The following is a 20,791-nucleotide window of genomic DNA, read 5'->3' as shown; positions in this document are numbered from 1 at the left end:
TTTAAAGAGCATTTTCCATATTATTACATTATTTTCATAAATAGTTTTAAATGGCCAAAAAAAGTTCTCAAAAAGATGCACACATCTAATAACTATAACATAAGTCAAACTTTTCACCTATAGATAAGGCATTTAGGTTGCATCTGAATTTTGGTGTCAAATTTAGGTAATGTTGCAATAAACACTTTCATTCACAAAAGTGCACTTTATATTCTGGATACTGTCTTTTGCACAGAATCCCACAATGGAAATTATTGCACGAACAAAGTCTGAATAATTTATAGTTTTAATATATGTATGAATTATCAAATAATACATGAAAATAGTTTTAATACCCCAGCCACCCCCACACCCTCTCCAAGCTTTGTTCCTCAAAGATAATCCCTATTTATCAAGTACAGATATTATATACTGACTTACTGTTACAATAAATGAGAATAGCTCAATTATACCATTTTTTACCTCATTTGTTAAATCAAAGGGAGGCTGACTTTGTAATGTCAAATAATACAATGTCATAATAAATAACTGTAATGTCAAATAATATGTTTCTTTTCTCTCTTAGTTTCTTTTTATGTTAATATCCTTAGTCTTTCCAAAATTCTAACCTCTATGCCTTTACTTTTAAATTGCTACAGTTAATATTTACAATTTATTTTGAAGCCATAATAGTCATCTATGCTACTGTTTTTGAAATTTGAATATTCATTAGCATTTACACTATGATTAAATATTGTTAAATGAAGAAACAAGAAGGGGTTACAAATATGCTTCCTTATACCAGGTACCAATATCCTGATCCCCCCACTGAAAAGAAAATATTCTTACATTCAGGTCACCAGATTCTCTTACAGCTTTGATTCCAGCCTCTGTAAAATAATAATAACCACACCAGGTACAATACTAAAATTTATCATTTCCTCACACCATGGAAATTTCTAACTTTCCACTCATATCAAAGTCCCCTGCCATGCTTAAGTCCAAAGTTAAGACTATTATGTTGTATTTGAATTCAAAATATTTTTTGTCATCTACAAAGGGAGCAGACTAAGTCACAAAGCATTCCCACCTGCCAGAGCATCCCGATAAAGCTGCACAAAGTGATTAAAGATATCCTTTGGCAAACACTTTTCATCCGGTAGACACTGTAGAAGAATGACTATCTCTGACTGACCCACTGCATGCATTCCCTTGGTTGTGAAACACCAGCACTTCCTGTTCACATCTACAGATGGAATAAAAATATAAAAATAAAGACATTCCTATCAATCCTATTCTTAAAAAAAGATGCATAGAAATCTATGTTATAATATAGCAAAGATTAAAATAGATCATAGTCTGTATAATTCAACTGTGAACTGTCACTGCATTGAGCCAGAAAACTATTGTAGAAAATAAAACATGCTAGTGCCTCTGGCTCTTTTCTAAACACTTAGAAAAATGATTGAAAAGGAAGTAAAAGAAATAATAATAAAATGCACTTAAAACTTTTAACTTTTATTATTAAAAAAAAGCAACATTCTATTAATACTAAAATAAAACCAAACTATGTATTGTAAGTCATAGTGACTGAAGAACATAGTCCTCCATCTTTATATTTTAAAAAATCACATCATGAAAGGAAGTAATTACCTATGTAAGACTAGAAATAATTACAATAAAAGCCAATAGTATAGCTTTGCCTTCAGGTTAGACCTAAAGAAAATATATTTTTATGTATATTTATTAAATTTAATATATTACCAAAAGATTCTACCTATTTTAACTATAGTCCTTTCTGGGAGAAAATTCTAGATAATCAGCAACATGACTTTACTTGGCTTCATGCTGTAAAAATTAGTGAAAAAGATGGGTTTTCTGAACTACTTCACTTTAAGGCTATATGGAGAATATGAACAGCAGAAATCATATGTAGTCAAAAACAATGTTTAATCCTTGACACTTTTACTCTTGGTACCCCAACACAATGGGATCCCCAAAAGAACTGAAAAAGGACTCAAATATAACTATGAATACCACCATGTAAATCAAAATAAACGTAAATCAAAAAAAGAAAGACATCTTTATTTCACTTTGGGTACCTAAACAGGACATTCCTAATGATGGTCTAAACTTCAAGAATCGGGAGCCGCGGTGGCTCCGGCCAGTTGTCCTGGCGCTTGAGGAGGCGAGGCTATGCGTTCAAGGCCAACCTGGGCAATATGAGTACTCTCATTCATTAAAAAATAATAAATAAATAAATAAATAAACTTTAAGAATCTAAGTTAGATATTTTTTTCCTTTTTTCTTTTTTTTTTTTTGAGACAGGGTCCTGCTCTGTCATCCAGGTTGGAGTGCAGTGGCATGATCTTGGCTCACTGCAACCTCTGTCTCCTGGGCTCAAGAACTCCTCCCACCTCAGCCTCGCGAGTAGCTGGGACTACAGGAGCATGTCACCATGCTCAGTTTTTTGTGGGTTTTTTTTTTTTTTTTTGAGTAGAGATGGGGTTTTACCATGTTGCCCAGGCTGGTCTTGAACTCCTGGGCTCAAGTGATTCATTTGCCTTGGCCTCCCGAAGTACTGGGACTATAGGTGTGCACCATGGTGCCTGGCCTTAGGTTAGGTAATTTCTTTCTTTCTTATTTTCTTTTTTTAAGAGACAGGGTCTCGCTATGTTGCCAAGGCTGGAGTACAGTAGCTATTCACAGGCGTGATCCCACTACTGATCAGCACGGGAGTTTTGACCTGCTCCGTTTCCAGCCTGGGCCAGTGGTTGGAACCTGGTGGTCCAGATAACCTGGTGGTCCCCCGCTCCGGGGAGGTTATCATATTGATGCCAAACTTAGTGTGGACACCCAATCGGCATAGTGCACTACAGCCTAGAACTTCTGGGCTCAAGCAATCCTCCCACCTCAGCCACCTGAGTAGCTGAGACTACAGGCACGTGCCACAATGCCTGGCAGGTTGGCTAATTTCTAAGTATAATTTATAAACCGGATACGGCAAATTGAAATTTCAAGCAAATTAATTTTAAATCTGATCCTAAAGAAAAGGTAGCAAGAATTAGTAACTGGCCAAACATATAAGAGTGTGATTAGCAAGTAAGCCAGAAACCCACATTTCATCAATATAGAACTTCTAAGGAATTAGTCTATGTTTCTGGTTTCCAAAATCAACTTAAGTACACATGGAGAACTGAAGGACAATTCCCCAGAGGTTCCTTCCTTCAAAACTACCTATTAACACTCACTCAGGATAAATGCATTCTCTGAATAATTCTCAAAATTATTAGCCAGCACATCTGTAATCCCAGCACTTTGGGAGACCAAGGCAGGTGGATCACTTGAGTCCAGGAGTTCAAGAACAGCCTGGGCAACATGGTGAGACTCCCATCTCTACAAAAAATACGAAAAAGTTAGCCAGGTATGGTGGTACGCACCTATAGTCTCAGCTACTTGGGAGGCTGATGTGGGAGGAATGCTTGAACTCAGGAGGTGGAGGCTGCACCGAACAGAGAGCATGCCACTGTACTCCAGCCTGGGTAACAAAGTGACTCTGTCTCAAAAAATTCTGAGTTACTGTCATCTTTCTCATTCATGATGCTAGCACCAAGAATTCAGAAGTTTCTTCTGAATCTCAGTTTATGATGTATTGAAGCTTCACTATGTGTTAGTTAACACTTTTCCTAAATAAAGTTTTATACCATGATTGAGGTCTCTGGGATTAAAACCTAGCATGTAAATTATTTGAGTAGCCTGTATACTTTATCTACCACCAGTTCTGGTGATAAGTTGTGGTTTAACATACTCATCTCAAGAACTTAATTCAGGTAAGTTCAAGATTTGTTTGGCTTTCCTCCATGGAGAATTCACCTACCTCACCCCTGTAACTAAATGTGAAAGTTTCAGTTAGTTCCACAGCTGTCCTCTGGGATATATTATTTAATACAAACCAACTTTTTCAGAACTCAGTGTTCAGTAAGATGTGGCTGTATTAAAAATACTTGTGTGTAATAAATCTGAAAGTTTTATTTACTATCTATGAGTCAGTAAAGCATCTGATTTTAATTTTTAGGAATTTATAACTTACAATTTACAATTTTAACCATTGACAACAAATTTGCATTTAAAACAAATACAAGTGGGTCAGGACCACCATCCTCCAACTGCTGCATTACTGAAATCTGTGATGGTTTCTCTTCCACAGCATAGTCTGTAAGGGGAAAAAAGAATGTAATAGATTGGTTAAAGGGACAAACTAACAAAGAGATCAGATGGAGAAATGAGCGAATTATTCACAGAAAAGACACATGCATTTGATTTATCAATAGGTGCATACAGAGCATGGTTTGTACCTGCTGACCCAGTATCATGTTAATAGTGCCCCCTTTTACTCTCAAAAGTGACCCTTTGAGTGGTCCCAAAGTCCACTTTGGATGATAATGTGGTTATCCTGTGTATAGACCTTTCCCCAGAGTGGTTTGTGCCCCAGTCTACCTTTCTTCCTTTTTTTTTTTGAGATGGAGTTTTGCTCTTGCTGCCCAGACTGGAGTGCAACGGCACAATCTCGGCTCACCGCAAACTCCGCTTCCTAAGTTCAAGCGATTCTCCTGCCTCAGTCTCCCGAAGAGCTGGGATTACAGGCACGTGCCTCCACATCTGGCTAATTTTGTATTTTTAGTAGAGATGGGGTTTCTCCATGTTGGTCAGGCTGATCTCGAACTCCTGACCTCAGGTGATCCACCCACCTTGGCCTCCCAAAGTGCTGGGATTGCAAGCATAAGCCACCATGCCTGGCCCTACCTTTCTATTTAGTAAAAATTTTCCAACTATTATAACAAGAATTTCACATAATAGATGTTCAAGAACAGCATTTAAAGTAACACATGATATACAAGAAAATGATAATATACTAGTTACCTCTGGAAAGAATATCAAAGAGTTGGGGTAGAAAGAGAGCCCTTCTACTGTATGACCTTTTTACTGTATGATCTTTTGTACTGTTTTGAGATTTTTGACAATTAAAAACTTAAATTTTAAAAAATGAACCCACAAAATAAAAGTATTATACGCAACTGGCTTCATAAAACAATTCCTTTAAGTATAATTCAAGAGTTTAGTACATATATCACTAAAATCTCCAGTAAATCACACATAAGATTCTGACCATGACATGTTAATACTGAATGTAACTCTTCCCATTTAATCTCTGGAAGCACAGTATGTGCTTCAGCACCTCATTTTGAATGACAGTGATCCTTTGAGCTTGAAGTCAAATCATGGGTAATAATCATTGTAGAATCTAGAGATATGAATCAAAAACCTAAACGGTGAATGTTGCTTACTTGGTATTACATAACATGCATCTTTGAGGGACAGTCAAATAGAACAAAGTAACATCATTTGCCATTTTCTAATGGAAATTTAAAAATTGATTTTTTGGCTGCAGTGGGAAATATCTACCCCATTAATAAAAGTATTTAGGCTGGGCATGGTGGCTAATGCCTGTAATCCCAGCACTTTGGGAGGCCAAGGTGGGCGGAAGGTCAGGAGTTTGAGACCAGCCTGGCCAACATAGTGAAATTCTGTCTCTACTAAAAATACAAAAATTATCTGGGCGTGGTGGGGCAGGCCTGTTATCCCAGCTACTTAAGAGGCTGAGGCAGGAGAATTCCTTAAACCCAGGAAGTGGAGGTTGCAGTCAGCCCAGACTGTGCCACTGCACTCCAGCCAGGTCAACAGAGCAAGACTCTGTCTCAAAAAAAAAAAAAAAAATTATCGGAAAGAGAAATCCTGAGTTTAACATTTTTTAAATAAAGTCATCCCACTGGAATAAAAAACTGCAAAATTTTGGTGAAGAGACTGTAATACAGTTTAATTAAGTAATATAGATAATTAACTGTTCTTTCTTGGTAGAAGAAGTTTTGACAATTAGATTTAATGGATTTAACTTTTTATGAAAATAGAATCCTGCAATCTGACATTTTTTAACAACAGAATAGGCCAATTTATTTCCTTGTTAATCTAAGATTTATTAAAATAAAAATGTGAACCCTAAGCAGCAATTTTACTAACAATAGATATTTTTACAAGGTCCTGGTAAACAAGCAAAGGCATTATGCAATCAAAAGAATGCTTAACTGTATGTGAAAGTACACTGCTAATTATCTGGGACATAGCTGCATTTGATAGTACAATATAGACAGTCAGCATTTGCTGAGAACCTACTATGGGTCTAGCACCATGCAAGGAGCAGTAAACACAGTATGAAATAAGATAAATAATTCATAGTCTAAGTAAAAGAATAACACCTGAAAATATAATATTGAAACTGCAATGAGAAAAAGTGTTAATGCAGCCAACAGTCTATAGGAACTGCTATTAGAACAGAGATAAGGAAGCAAAACACTATTTTCTAAGCAGCCCAGGTAAGGATTCAGAGAAGAGTTAATCATTAAGCTGGATTTTAAAAGGCTGAGGAGTTCTTCGGAAGTCTACAGTAGAGAGGGGTATTCTAGGCAGAAGAAAGGAAGAAATGGAAAATATTAATTACACGCCTACTTTATGCTAGATACTTTCTTGGTATGTTCTTACAGGTATAATATCTAACTTAATACGCACAATGACTCTTAAGTAGGTATAGTTATGTAATTAAAAAAAAAAAAGACTAGGAAACAAATTCAGAGAGGATGAATGACTTGCCAATTGGATCACACTGCTAGAATAGAATGGTACTGGCATTAAAAATCAGGTTTGTTCAATTCTGAAGTCCATTCTTTCCCATTATTCCACAGCACAAGAAAATGTACAAAACAATGAAAAGTAAATATTCAAAAAATAGCAAATAATCTGCAGTATACATGTAAGATGCTAGGGAATGGCTGGAAATAAAGTTGATAATAAATGGCTGGAAAGACAAGCTGAGATAAGGTTGTAAGAAACATTGTCAGGCTGGGCGCGGTGGCTCACCTCTGTAATTCCAGCACTTTGTGAGGCCGAGGCCAGTTGACCACAAGGTCCGGAGTTCAAGACCAGCCTGCTCAACACAGTGAAACCTGTCTCTACTAAAAATACAAAAATTAGCCAGGCATGGTGGTGCAAAGTCCCAGCTACCTGGAAGGCTGAAGCAGGAGACTCCCTTGAACCTGAAAGGTGGGGGCTGTCGTGAGACAAGATCGTGCCATTGTACTCCAGCATGGGCAACAGAGCCTCAAAAAAAAAAAAAAAAAAGAAAAAAAAGAAACAGTGTCTGCTAAGATAAGTAATTTACACTAAAGGCGCTGGGAATCCATTAAATATTTCTAAGTAAAGGAAACATAAGATAATATCTATGTTCAAAAACATAACTAGCAACAGTATAGAAGATAAAATGAAGGAGAGGAAGACTGAAGGCAAGGAGACCAGGTAAAAGCCTAGGACAAAGTTCAGGAGAGGTTATTAATAAGCCACCTACTGAAAATGTAATTGTATACTGATCCATATATGTCAGCAATAAAATTTCACCCTAATCATCAGAGAAATGCAAATCAAAACCACAATGAGATACCATCTCATATCACCCAGAACTGCTATTATTAAAAAGTCAAAAAACAATAGATGCTGGTGAGGCTGTGGAGAAAAGGGGACATGTATACACTGTTAATAGAAATGTAAGTTAGTTTAGCCACTGCAGAAAGCAGTTTGGAGATTTCTCAAATAACTTAAAAGAGAACTACCATTCGACCCAGCAATCCCATTACTGATTATATATCCAAAAGAAGATAAATTGTTCTACCAAAAAGACACATGTACTTGTATGTTCACTGCAGCACTATTCACAATAACAAAGACATGCAATCAACCTAAGTGCCCATCAGTGGCAGACTGAATAGAGACTCTGTCTCAAAAAAAAAAACAAAAAAAAAACAAAAAAAAACTACCCATTGGGTACTATGCTCACTACCTGGGTGACAGGATCAATCATACCCAAAACCTCAGCATCATGTGATATATCCATGTAACAGACCTACACATGTACCCTTTGAATCTAAAATAAAAGTTAAAAACATAAAAATAAAATTTCACGTAGTATTAAGCATTATTTTGATTAGATAATAACTTTACTTCTTATCAGGATTCCCTAAAAATATTTTTTTTCTTTTTTTTTTTTTTTTTTTTTGCGACAGAGTTTCACTCTTGTTACCCAGGCTGGAGTGCAATGGGGCGATCTCAGCTCACCGCAACATCCGCCTCCTGGGTTCAGGCAATTCTCCTGCCTCAGCCTCCTGAGTAGCTGGGATTACAGGCACGCGCCACCGTGCCCAGCTAATTTCTTTTGTATTTTTAGTAGAGATGGGGTTTCACCATGTTGACCAGGATGGTCTCGATCTCATGACCTCATGATCCACCCGCCTCGGCCTCCCAAAGTGCTGGGATTACAGGCGTGAGCTATCGCGCCCGGCCTCCCTAAAAATATTTTTAACAGTAAAATTACCGTTTAAATTCAGTGCTCTTCACACTTACTATATGTTCTTTCTGAATGTATATCCTACTTCAAAACAAAAAGCTAAAATAATGACTGTATCAGGGTGAGTTCATCCTAAATCATAAGCAATCCTTCAGAATATTATATGCTTTGAAATAGTTTTTAAAAGTGCTAGTAAACTACATTTACATTATAACAATATTATAGCCATTCGAAAAACGAAAACAGTATTATAATATAAAAACATAAGCATCTGCTCTAAAATAATAACAGCAACAACTGTTTTCATAGTATTGGGGCAGTTGTTTGTTTTGTTGGATAGGAGAAAGGTGAATGTTACTCAAATTCTGTCTCTCACCCTTAATTAGAAGGTAACATTTGGCAGATAGAACTATCCGTGTTTAAATATGTAGTCCACATACCTCCTTTTACACCAGTGGAGATGAGAATAGGAGGAAGGCCATCTTCAGGAATAAGGTTCATTGCACTTCCGACAGGACTTCCAACCTGAGTTATATTCCCAGAGAATAGAGAAATATCCGTCTAGGAAAAGCAAAACAAAGTGAGTACTACGGAGAATTCAAGACTTTGGCAGAACGTAATTAGAAATATAAATAGGAATGTAAGTGAAAATTTGAAATTCATACTTTTTGAAAGGTAGCACAAAATGTTCATTAACCCAAGGTTTAAAAAAAACAAACAAATTAGGCCTATACTACAAAAATGTTTTCAAATGTACAGGTTTCTCCTTTTAGTATCACCAAGTCATGGTAATGAGAGAAGAGGTCTTATAAACTGCATTAAAGCTTCCTTTACCCAAGTTTCTTTTACCATAAGAGAAAACTATTTTTTTAAAAACTGTAGTGGCAACAGAAACAAAATTTCAATATTATTTGATAATTTCTTAATATTTAATATCTTGGGATCTACTTAAAGTCTAATTTATATTGTTTTTAAAAATTAACTTTGGGCTGCGCACAGTGGCTCACCCCTGTAATCCCAGTACTTTGGGAGGCCGAGGTGGGTGGATCATGAGGTCAGGAGATCAAGACCATCCTGGCTAACACAGTGAAACCCTGTCTCCACTAAAAATACAAAAACTTAGCAAGCGCCTGTAGTCTCAGCTACTCAGGAGGCTGAGGCAGGAGAATTGCTTGAACCCAGGAAGCAGAGGTTGCAGTGAGCCAAGATCTTGCCACTGCACTCCAGCCTGGTGACAGAGCAAGACTTTGTCTCAAAAAAAAAAAAAAATTAACTTTGTAAATAGTGGTGATGATTGCACAACAATGTAAATGTGCTTGATGCCAATGAATTGTTCACTTAAAAACTGTTAAAATTATAAATTGTATGTTATATATATTAATACTTTTAATAAAAAGGGAAAAACAACGTAAAATACAGAGATTAAAATATGTCATCATTTTCCATTTACTATGTAATAAAATAAAAATTGAAGTTCATTTTTCTTTGCATTCACAGGCAAATCACATTAGTTACATTTAATGAAGTATACAGTTGTAAAACATGTTTGTTGGCATTAAATCCACTTAATTATTAAATAGAACATGCTCAAATATCTATTAAAATAGTGCTTTCCTCTCTATATTATCTGTAACTTTTTTTCTTTTATTTCCCACACTACACAGATGTATATTCTCTGTAACATAAACATGAAATAGAAGCTTTTAAAGAGTTAAAAGAGGCTGGGCATGGTGGCTCACACCTGTAATCCCAGCACTTTGGGAGATCAAGGCAGGTATATCACTTCAGGTCAGGTGTTCAAGATCAGCCTGGCCACCATGGTGAAACCCCATCTCTACTAACAATACAAAAGTTAGCCGAGTGTGGTGGTGCAAGCCCGTAATCTCAGCTACTTGGGAGGCTGAGGCAGGAGAATCACTTGAACCCAGGAGGTAGAGGTTGCGGTGAGCTGAGATCGCACCACGGCATTCCAGCCTGGGCAACAGGAGCAAAACTCCATCTCCAAAAAAAAAAAATAAGTTAAAAGAAAAATATTTAAAACTTGTTTTAAATATGTATAAGGGTATTCATACAGCCAGTTGCAGTGGCTCATGCCTATAACCTCAGCTGTTTGAGAGGCCAAGGCAGGTAGATCACTTAAGGTCAGGAGTTCAAGATCAGCCTGGCCAACATAGTGAAACCCTGTCTCTACAAAAAACACAAAAATTAGCTGGCATGAGTCTGTAACCCCAGCTACTTGGGAGGCTGAGGCAGGAAAACTGGTTGAACCTGGGAGGTGGAGGTTGCAGTGTGCCGAGATCATGCCACTGCATTCCAGCCTGGGCAACAGAGTGAGACTCAGAAAAAAAAAAAGAATATTCTTAACAGCTTCCTTCATAATAGTCAAAAACTGGAAACAATTCAAGTTACCACTAACAGGAGAACATAACATAAATTATAGTATATCTGCACAATGGAATACTACTCAGCAATAAGAAATTTACTTTGGATGCATACAACAACATGCATAAATCTCATAAATATTAGGTTGAGTTTAAAAAGCTAAACACAAAACATTATATACTATTGTTTCCATTTATATGAATTCAAGAATAAGCAAAACTAATCTGTAGGGACAGAAGTGAGAACAATGGTTACCTTGAAGAAATAGGAAGGTATTGACAGAAAAAGTGCATAAGGAAACCTTATGGAGTGCTGGAGATGTTCTGTATCTTCACCTGGATGGCGGTTACATATTTTGTGTGTGTGTGTGTGTGTGTGTGTGTGTGTGTGTGTGTGTGTATAAAAAATATAAAAAAATTATATATAACATGTATACATTCATCAAGTTGCTTCCTAAGGATTAGTGTTCCTTAGTTAAGCATTTTGCTGTATGTATTTTATACCTGAACAAACATTAAAACTATTTCTTCAAAATATGGCTGAACATGGTGGCTCACACCTGTAATCAAAGCACTTTGGGAGGCCAAGGCAGGCAGACCACCTGAGGTCAGGAGTTCGAGACCAGCCTTGTCAACCTGGTGAAATGCTGTCTCTACTAAAAGTACAAAATTAGCTAGATATAGTAGTGGTACTTAAACTAGATATAGTTTATGGGTTACTACTAGTAACCCATAGAACTAGTAGTGGGTACTATAACGCCAGCTACTCGGGAGGCTGAGGCAGGAGAATCACTCAAGCTAGGGAGGCGGAAGTAGCAGTGAGCTGAAATGGTGCCACTGCACTCCAGCGTGGGCAACAAGAGCAAAACTGTCTCAAAAAAAGAATAAAATAAAACAAAATAAATATGCCCATGTTTTGCCATTCTTTTGTCCCTACTTAGGACAAAGTTTTTTTTAGGACTATATGTTTTTAGTGGGATTTCTAAAATTTTCCAGTATGGCATCATATAGGAACTTTATAAAATTTTACTGGCAAACTATTATTAACTGACTTGAAAGCCTGGTACAGAAAATAAAGTAATCTATCCTTCCTAACCTACTATTGAATGGTGAAAATACTCTTCTTTCAATATCTTAAGAAGTGGTCAGTTGGCCTCTACTTAAATACCTTCTGTGAAGAGGCATTTACTGCGGTGCTTAAAACCTAGATGATGGGTTGATGGGTGCAGCAAACCACCATTGCACATGTATACCTATGTAACAAACCTACAAGTTCTACAAATGTATTCCAGACCTTAAAGTATAAAAAAAAAAAAAGAGCTGCACATGGTGGATCACGAGGTCAAGAGATCAAGACCATCCTGGCCAACATGTTGAAACCCTGTCTCTACTAAAAATATAAAACTTAGTCGGCTGTGGTGGTGCATGCCTGTAGTTCCACCTACTTAGGAGGCTGAGGCAGGAGAATCACTTGAATCCGAGAGGCAGAGGTTGCAGTGAGCTGAGATCACGCCACTGCACCCCAGCCTGGCGACACAGCAAGACTCTGTCTCAAAAAAACAAACAGGCTGGGCGCGGTGGCTCACACCTATAATCCCAGCACTTTGGGAGGCCAAGGCGGGTGGATCACGAGGTCAAGAGATCGAGACCATCCTGGTCAACACGGTGAAACCCTGTCTCTACTAAAAATACAAAAATTAGCTGGGCATCGTGACACGCGCCTGTAGTCCCAGCTACTCGGGAGGCTAAGGCAGAATTGCCTGAACCTGGGAGGCGGAGGTTGCGGTGAGCCGAGATCGCGCCATTGCACTCTAGCCTGGGTAACGAGCGAAACTCCGTCTCAAAAAAAGGGCATTTACTTCATTTATTGGGCACTTGTTAAGTGCCAGGCACTCTACTAGACCATAAAAAGAAGAAAAATATTAATATTTTCTAGTCTGGCATTAAACAGTTTGTTTTCTCTCATTTACCACATAAATATTACGGTATTGCACAATGTAAGTGCACAAAATAACGTGGCTTAGCTTGCTTATAATGAGCAGAATATTCTTTCCCTATAGCATTCATTCACTAGACCTTCCTCATTTTTTCAAAAATATTTACAGTTTAAGAACCCATCATACAAACTAAGAGATAGGAAATTTAATAGAAAGAAAAAATCATCACCCTCCCACCTGAATCTTCTGAGTAGCTGGACTACAGGCATGTCATCATGGCCAGCTAATTTTTAAATTTTTTAGAGAGACAGAGTCTCACTGTATTGCCCAAGCTGGTCTCAAATTCCTTGGCTCAGGCAATCCTCCTACCTTGGCCTCCCTCCAAGTGCTGAAATTACAGACGTGAGCCACTGTGCCCAACCTAAACTAATACTTGATGTGATTCTCTAAGAAATCACCCTCACTTATATGTAGGATTATGAGTACTGCCAAAAAATGTTTAATCTGAAACTAATCACGAGAAAAAAAAATCAAATACAAATTGAGAGTATCATGTAAAACATGGCCCAAATACTTCAACATTAATGATATAAAAACTAAAAAAAAGAGAACTGTTCAAGATTAAAGCAAACCAAAGAAATATGACAACTAAATGCAACTGTGATCCTTAATGAGATTTTGATTTTAAAAAATAAATTTTATTTAAAAAAATATTTAATATATCTGCACACACACACACACACACACACACACATATATAAATGAAAGCTATAAAGAACATTATTGGGACAATTGGGGAAATCTGAATATAGATTATAGATAACAGAATTATACGTTAACTTTCCTTCTCATGTGATAATTGTATTGTGGTTATACAAGGAAATGACGTTTCTTAGGGTACACAAGCTGAATTATTAAGTGGTGAAGTTCAACCAATCTTTAAATAGGTCATTTAAAAAAGTGTGTGTAGCGTGAAGTGGTACAGTAAATGTGGCAAAATGGTACAGTTGATGAAGATAGGTGAAGAGTATATGGGTATTCACTGTACTATTCATACAACTTTTCTGTAGGTTGAATTTTTTTCCAAACAAACAGTTGTGGCCAGGCTTGTCTATAGTCCCAGCTATTTGGGGAAGAACTATTTATGGCGGGAGGATCACTTGAGCCTGGGATGTTAAGGCTGCAGTGACCCATGTTTGCGGCACTATACTGCAGCCTGGGTGACCAAATGAGACCTTGTGTCAAAAAAAACCAAACCAAACAAACAAAAAAATATTTGGGGGAAATAAAGAAAAAACTTTCTTGACAATGTCACTGTGAAGATTCAAAGAAGGATAAGACATATTTCTGGCTGTAGCCATAGAAAAATTCAAAAAAAAAGAAATATTTGAAGATAGATATTACATGCTTCAATAACTCACCAAACAGGTAATTTAGCTCTGCATGCCAAAAAATGTAATCTTAACAACATGCAATTTAACCCACAAATTATTATTATTTATTTTCTGCCTCGGTAATGGCAGAAAACCCACAAATTATATAGGATGTAAATGTCTGAAAAATTTTACTTATTAACATAATTAGTAACTTATTAATATAAATAATTAGTAACTAACAATTATATGAAAACATCTAGAGTAAAAATTTTATCCAATCTTGGTAGGGTATGGTGGCTCACACTTGTAATCCCAGCACTTTGGGAGGCTGAGGTAGGTGGATCACCATGTTGCCCAGGAGTTTGAAACACAGCCTGGACAACATGGTGAAACCCTGTCTCTATTAAAAATACAAAAATTAGCCAGGCATGGTAATCCCACCTACTTGGCACCTGTAATCCCACCTACTTAGAAGCCTGAGACAGAAGAATTGCTTGAACCCAGGAGGTAGAGATTGCAGTGAGCCAAGATCATACCACTGCACTCCAGTTTGAGCAACGGAGTGAGATTCTGTCTCAAAAAAAAAAAAAAAGAAAAAAGTATCCAATCCTAATGTAAAAGGTGGACTTGGGTTGATTATGATATGTCAGTGTAGGTTCAACAAGTGTAACAACTATACCACTCTGGTAGGGGATGCTGGTAAGTCAGGATTTTCAGCTCAGCTCCTCAGACCCGTTCGTGTTGCCTGCTCTTCCTCGCCATGGCACTCCTGAGAGCCTGCCACAGAACCTGGGGAACACACTTTAAAAACCAGTGTAGCAAGGGAACAGAATTCCCTACAGCCTGACTGCTAGCTACAGTGGAGCACCTGAGCTCATCTGAGAACAATCTTCATTAAGAACCTTTCTCGTTAAAAAACTTCTAAATATAGAGCAAAGAAGAACAGCTGACTTTTGCCACATTTACTTTATCCATATATGTACACACATACACTGAGTTGTATCCAAAACCTATAGGGTTCCACACAAAAGTAACTCAACATAGAAAAAGGCAAGACTGAGGCAGCAAGTAGCTATGCAATTTTAATTGCTGTTTTGTTTTCTTACCTCTGCTGGTAGAGGACTGGTAGTTACTGGCTTGACTGGGTCATGTGACACAGCCAGGGTTCCTGCAGAGGAAGTTCCATTCATCGTTAATTTGGCTGCATCAGCAACTTCTCCATTGGGCAAGATCCCATCAGCAAACCAAACTCGCCTCTGCTCTCTGGGCTGAGCCACTTGAGGGGCCAGAAAAATAAAACAGGCATCAATGTGACATTGGAGGTTTTCTAACATCAAAGAAGAGAGGGTCACCAATTCCAGATGTACAAAGAAATCACTACTTAGCAACTTACAATCAGAAACATCAGAAACGTAACTGTATAAAAGTGGTTATAAATGAATTTAAAATACAAATTTAAATATATTTTTTACTTCTTTAACTTATATGCAAAGATATAAAATACTTTGCTTTGAAATATTAAGAGTTCTTAAACACATCTATGATTATGTCACATACTCAGTCCTGTATCACTGACAGAGAAACTAAGGAAAGTGTTCAAGTGCCCCAGAAATAAATTAATAGCAGGGGGAAAAAAGAAATAGACATTCACATTTTCTAAAGGTATGAGCTTTCCAAAGGAATTAAACATCTGTAAAGTCATATGGTACTTTTAAAGGGCAAAAGATGCCCTGAAGAATGTTATAGAATAATTAATTTATAACGGAAGAGCTGGCACAGATATGTAAGAATTGGGAAGCAAACTGACCAGATCATTGCCTGAAGTGTAACTGAAGAAGAAAAAGACTGATCTGGCAGTGCAAAAGTAATTTGTGTTTTAGTAAAAGGACAGGAAAAAGGCTGGAAAACTGAGTCTGATGAAATGATCCCTTTAAGTACAGTTTTGGAAATCAATTCAAACAGCCAAAATACACAGAGACTAGGGAAGAACAACAAAAACAACAAATGAAGAGAATAAAGATTTAAGAAAGCCTAAATTCATAAAAATACAAGGAGTATAACTAAGGGATGATCTGAGAAGAGAAAAAATGGGGAAGAGCATGATAATGTCAATAGAAGTCTATGATCTTCAAAAGGGGAGGTGCGTTATTTGACAAGGGGAAGGGAATATTAATAGATGAAAAGATAAAATTAATGAAGGAAGACTGCTTTTAATTATCAAGGGAAACTTGACAAGATCATTTTAAGAAAATAAATGTTACTTTTACTATTCATAATCCCCTGCACTTACAGTGTCTTTCATCTGACAATATCATAATCATTAAAGATATAATAAACCAACGTAAGTTGAGCCTGTAATTTTCTACCTATCATATGATATAATCAGAATTAAAGTTCTAGATTTAAAGTCTATGTGCCTAACACAAAAATGTTCATATTTTTATATGGACAGATTAAAAATGAAAAGAGAAAATGGCAATGTATACTCCAAAAAGCAATACTTGAATGAGCTGGTCAGAAAGAAGAACTCTCATTTTTATCACTTACTAAACTCCTACAAAGAACATTAAGGTAGGCATGAGGTAGGCTAGGAATTTACAGACTGACTTCAAATTCGGCACCTCTTTTTAAGGACAAGCAGTGTAATTACTCCATTCTTAAGTTGGAGAGGAGACTGACATATATTCTGAGGTACCTCTAAAATACCAAGCAACACAGTATTATTCTCTACTTGCCCAGAAATAGTCTTGAATAGTCTTGACACATTTCTCACCTTGTTGCATTTTAATAACCACCCAAAGAGACTTATCTGCAGTGTTTTTTAAGACTTGTGCTGTAAAGTCATATCAGCACCTTTTCAGAGGAACTTCGTGAGGAAAGAGAGACAGAATAGCACATGATCCCCTACCTTCTGCTCCAGGGTGCTTTAAAACTCCCACAGGTACCATCACAGTGGGAGGTGGAGAGCTCAGAGCTCCTGAGGCCTGAGCTTGCTGCAAGGGAGGGATAGTAGAACAGTATTCAGCAGGATTGTTAGGGTTAGGGCTCTGGCTTGAGGCACTCATCATGTTCTCCCAGGCTTGAGCTAAAGCAAATACAGACACAATCAATGTGAATGGATTGCAAAATATGGACATCAAGACCTCCACAATATTGGATAAATAATGCAGCTTCTCCTAATTAATACTCATAGTATGTCTCTTTTCCATACTATGGTTATTTTATAGGTATTAAAGAGATAGGTGAGTTTATGTAATAAAGGAGACCATTTAGCCAAGTAAACTATTTGGTTGGAGCAAATAAGAATAATGTGATTTAAAAAAGAAGAATTATAGGATACTTCTGAGAGACTGATAAGAGATCAGTCTGAGTTAAAGGTTAGAGCCTGGCTTCTTTATAGGATACCAAACATTTCCTTAAGAGGGTGTGAAACAACCTCAAACTTTAAGAATTTGAAACTGGGATAGCATTTAGACATTTTTTCATTTGTTTTAATATTTAATGCATTTTATAAAGTTCTATCAAAAAGCAAAATCAGGGGCTATAATAGCATAAATCTACTGTATAATTTGAAGTTTCATTTCTAAACTTTTAAGGCTCTTCTTAGTTAAAATAAAATCTCATTAAAAATTTCTAAAGCCTAAAGCTCAGAAGAACACATCTCAATATTTTTCTGAATTCTGCTTTTATGCAATCATCACCCTGTATAAAAGTATCCATCAGTAACAACCATTTCACATCTTTGGTGTGTCTCAAAAGCACAGGACCTATTTGAACATGAAAATGTGCCAATATCATGTAAGTGTGATCAACCAATATAAATGATCACAAATACATTAAGATTCTGTGTACCCTATAATTTTACTAAATACTGAAACATCACCTATTGCCTTTAAAGCAAATAGGATGAAAGGTGTATCAGAAATAAAAGATATCAAATTTTATCTTCTAGGTTCAGTTAATACCACATGTCCAGAAACAGAAGTCACCCACTTTTTAAGCATCCTTTCAAAAATCTCATTCAACATAAAAGAATGATCCATAAGATTTTGAATACTTATTGCCTCCAAACTGTAAGACAAGGCTAGTAACAAAAGCTATGTTCCTTTGGAAGCACTGGCAGGAAGAGGGGAGAAAGAGAAAAGGAGAAAGGGAAAAAGGGATAGGGAACACTGAAAAGCATCAAATTAAATATTCAGAAAAAGACCAGGCTAAGCCATGCGAGAGGAAAGATGCTGGAAAAACCAGGAAAAGTGGATTACCTTAGGATCCCCTGTTAAGGGCCTCCTCGGCTTAATAAAAAGTAAGTATTCCATGTGAATCCTCTGCCATTTCCTTCATCTTTAGCTATGCCAAGTTAAAAAAAATTAGCTATCAAGTTGGAAGATCTCATCAAATAAAAGAGCTATTAGGTACTATAATTAAGCAGCATGCTCTTCTCTATGAATATGTGCCCGAAAATGAAAGCAGCAGAATAAAAATCATCATTTGAGCAACCAAGTGAAATAACTACTATTTAAAAAGTAACCCTTAAGAGTGGAGAGAATGACTTATATTTGATCAAAATTATAAGAATTCAGAAATGGGAGGAAACTGGGTAGATCATAGGAAATTAGAACAGATCAGATTAACTGTCATGCAATAGGTTAATAAGCCAGCAACAGGAAAACATCACTATGAGCAATGCAGACAGACAGAGCAGGAGGGGTCTCAGAGCAGAAGTTCCAGCCTCCAGGAGGCACGCTATCCTGGCACAGGTAGCACTGGTGTGCAAGTTCAACATTTTATGCCTAATTAGTAATTGTTCCAGCAACTGTACAAAGATGCATTCAAAGAGAAAATACTATAACCTGAACAATTTTAGTATATCTTTTTACAAGAATACTCAGGGTTTTTAACTAACATGCCCTTAAAATCATTTCCAGTCCAGCAAAAGATGAACACCGGGTAAGTTTTATTTACTTTCCCCTGGCCATATTATTTTATCACATAACAATTAGATTCTAAACCTTTATTCTCATAGCAAATCTAAGTAGCATTAAAGAGATAAATGAACTTTTAAAATGCAATTTTTTACTTGGTCCTAGATGCTAAAATAGTTATTTTCAACAAAATGAATGAAACAAGGTGCTGGTAAGAATGCATAAGTTATTAAGTTCTTCCTTAGAAAGAGATAGCTTCTCTTAAAAGGAAAATCTCAGCCCAATTTTAACATCTCATCATCTGGTGATCAAAAGCTCCCCATTCCTACCTCACCCTGGTTATTTTATAGGAATGCAAATAACTACCTGCACCAGATTGCCAAAGAACTTCCATTATTCCTGAAAAACTTACCTGGCTTTAGCATTCATTCATTAAATTAGGCACGGGAATTCTGAAATGCTAAGATACTCTCAAAACATGGAAATTTAGCTAAATATTTTCAGTTAAAGTTATAACATTTGAGGAGGTGACCAACTTGTAAAGAAAGGCAGGGGGGAAAAGTCTTTTCATAGGAATTCCCTTGTTCTGTCTCAATCACTATGAAATCAACCTGTTTTAATACTTACCATTCATTAGGACTGAATGGCAGATTACACACACTCTAGCTTCCTTTCTGTCCATGTATAACAGTTTACATTTCAGGCTACAGCAGGAAGCACAGAAAACCTGTGGGGGGAAAGAACAAACAAAATTTACTGGAGATTACAGTGCAAAGAGAATGAACCAATACTGATAAATACTGATGGTCAGTGAGCCTTATTAGACTACAATATTAAAGTTTCAAAGAAAATGTAGTTCAGCTAGTTGGGTAATTCAAAAGCAGGAGTGAGATTACAAGTCTGTCAACCATAAAGAAACGGAAAACGTTGGCTGAAAATAAAAATCTTAGCTAAGATCACATGGCAAATACACAGCAGGGGGGAAAAAACCACCTGAATTACCCTTAGGTAAGATTTATATGCACACCATCACCTGACGTGGGTATTGAAAGATAGTTACATCTGCTATTTCTGTTTGGAAAGGAATTATAGCAGGATGAAATAAATAAAGATTGGTTTTTCTGGGTTTTAACTTCTGTTTGTTACTATCCTGATGTGTGGAATAATAACTATAGCAGCTGTTTTCACTGTTTCTGCTACGAAGGCCAAGGATCAACATATACAACTCAATCATAAAAATAAGCACTGCTTTAGCTACAGGAAATCATAACAGGCAATCAAAATATGCCATGCGAATTTCCAGCATCTCATTTCCACCTTTTGGGCTTGGTTCCTGACAATCTCACTTCCTTCTCCCTTTTACACCAGGCAACAACAATTTCCTTTGTTCCTGTCAAGTTTTTTTGTTTTGTGTTGTTTTTGTTTTTTCAGACACAATTTCACTCTGTGGCACAGGCTGGAGTGCAGTGGTACGATCTTGGTTCACTGCAATCTCTGCCTCCTGGGTTCAAGCAATTCTCCTGCCTCAGCCTCCTGAGTACCTGGGACTTCAAGCGTAAGCCACCACGCCTGGCTAATTTTTTGTTTTGTTTTGTACTATTAGAAGAGATGGGGTTTCTCCATGTTGGCCAGTCTGGTCTCAAACTCCTGACCTCAAGTGATCCACCCACCTCTGCCTCCCAAAGTGCTGGGAATACAGGCATGAGCCACCACACCTGGCCAGATTTATTTTCTTGAGAACTCATAATTT

At 36.9% G+C, this 20,791-nt stretch overlaps 1 protein-coding gene across 2 annotated transcripts in view; it reads right to left on the bottom strand.

Moving 5' to 3' along the window:
* ZFYVE9 (zinc finger FYVE-type containing 9) overlaps positions 1-20,791 on the bottom strand; it is a 213,025-nt gene that overhangs the window by 74,145 nt on the left and 118,089 nt on the right. Inside the window, exons 5-10 of one of the 2 annotated variants that reach the window (XM_012434631.2) lie at positions 19,669-19,768; positions 17,028-17,204; positions 15,226-15,395; positions 8,866-8,986; positions 4,070-4,192; positions 1,070-1,225 (exon numbers count right to left, since the gene is read on the bottom strand). In XM_012434631.2, coding sequence (XP_012290054.2) covers positions 1,070-1,225; positions 4,070-4,192; positions 8,866-8,986; positions 15,226-15,395; positions 17,028-17,204; positions 19,669-19,768 — 847 coding nt within the window. The remainder of the gene's footprint in view (positions 1-1,069; positions 1,226-4,069; positions 4,193-8,865; positions 8,987-15,225; positions 15,396-17,027; positions 17,205-19,668; positions 19,769-20,791) is intronic. The other variant, XM_012434632.2, reaches the window with a different exon arrangement.

This window comes from Aotus nancymaae, unplaced genomic scaffold, assembly GCF_030222135.1.
Source record: "Aotus nancymaae isolate 86718 unplaced genomic scaffold, 86718_ANA_hifiasm-v0.15.2.pri h1tg000007l, whole genome shotgun sequence".
Lineage (NCBI taxonomy): Eukaryota > Metazoa > Chordata > Mammalia > Primates > Aotidae > Aotus > Aotus nancymaae.
This window is presented reverse-complemented; position numbering and strand designations above follow the sequence as displayed.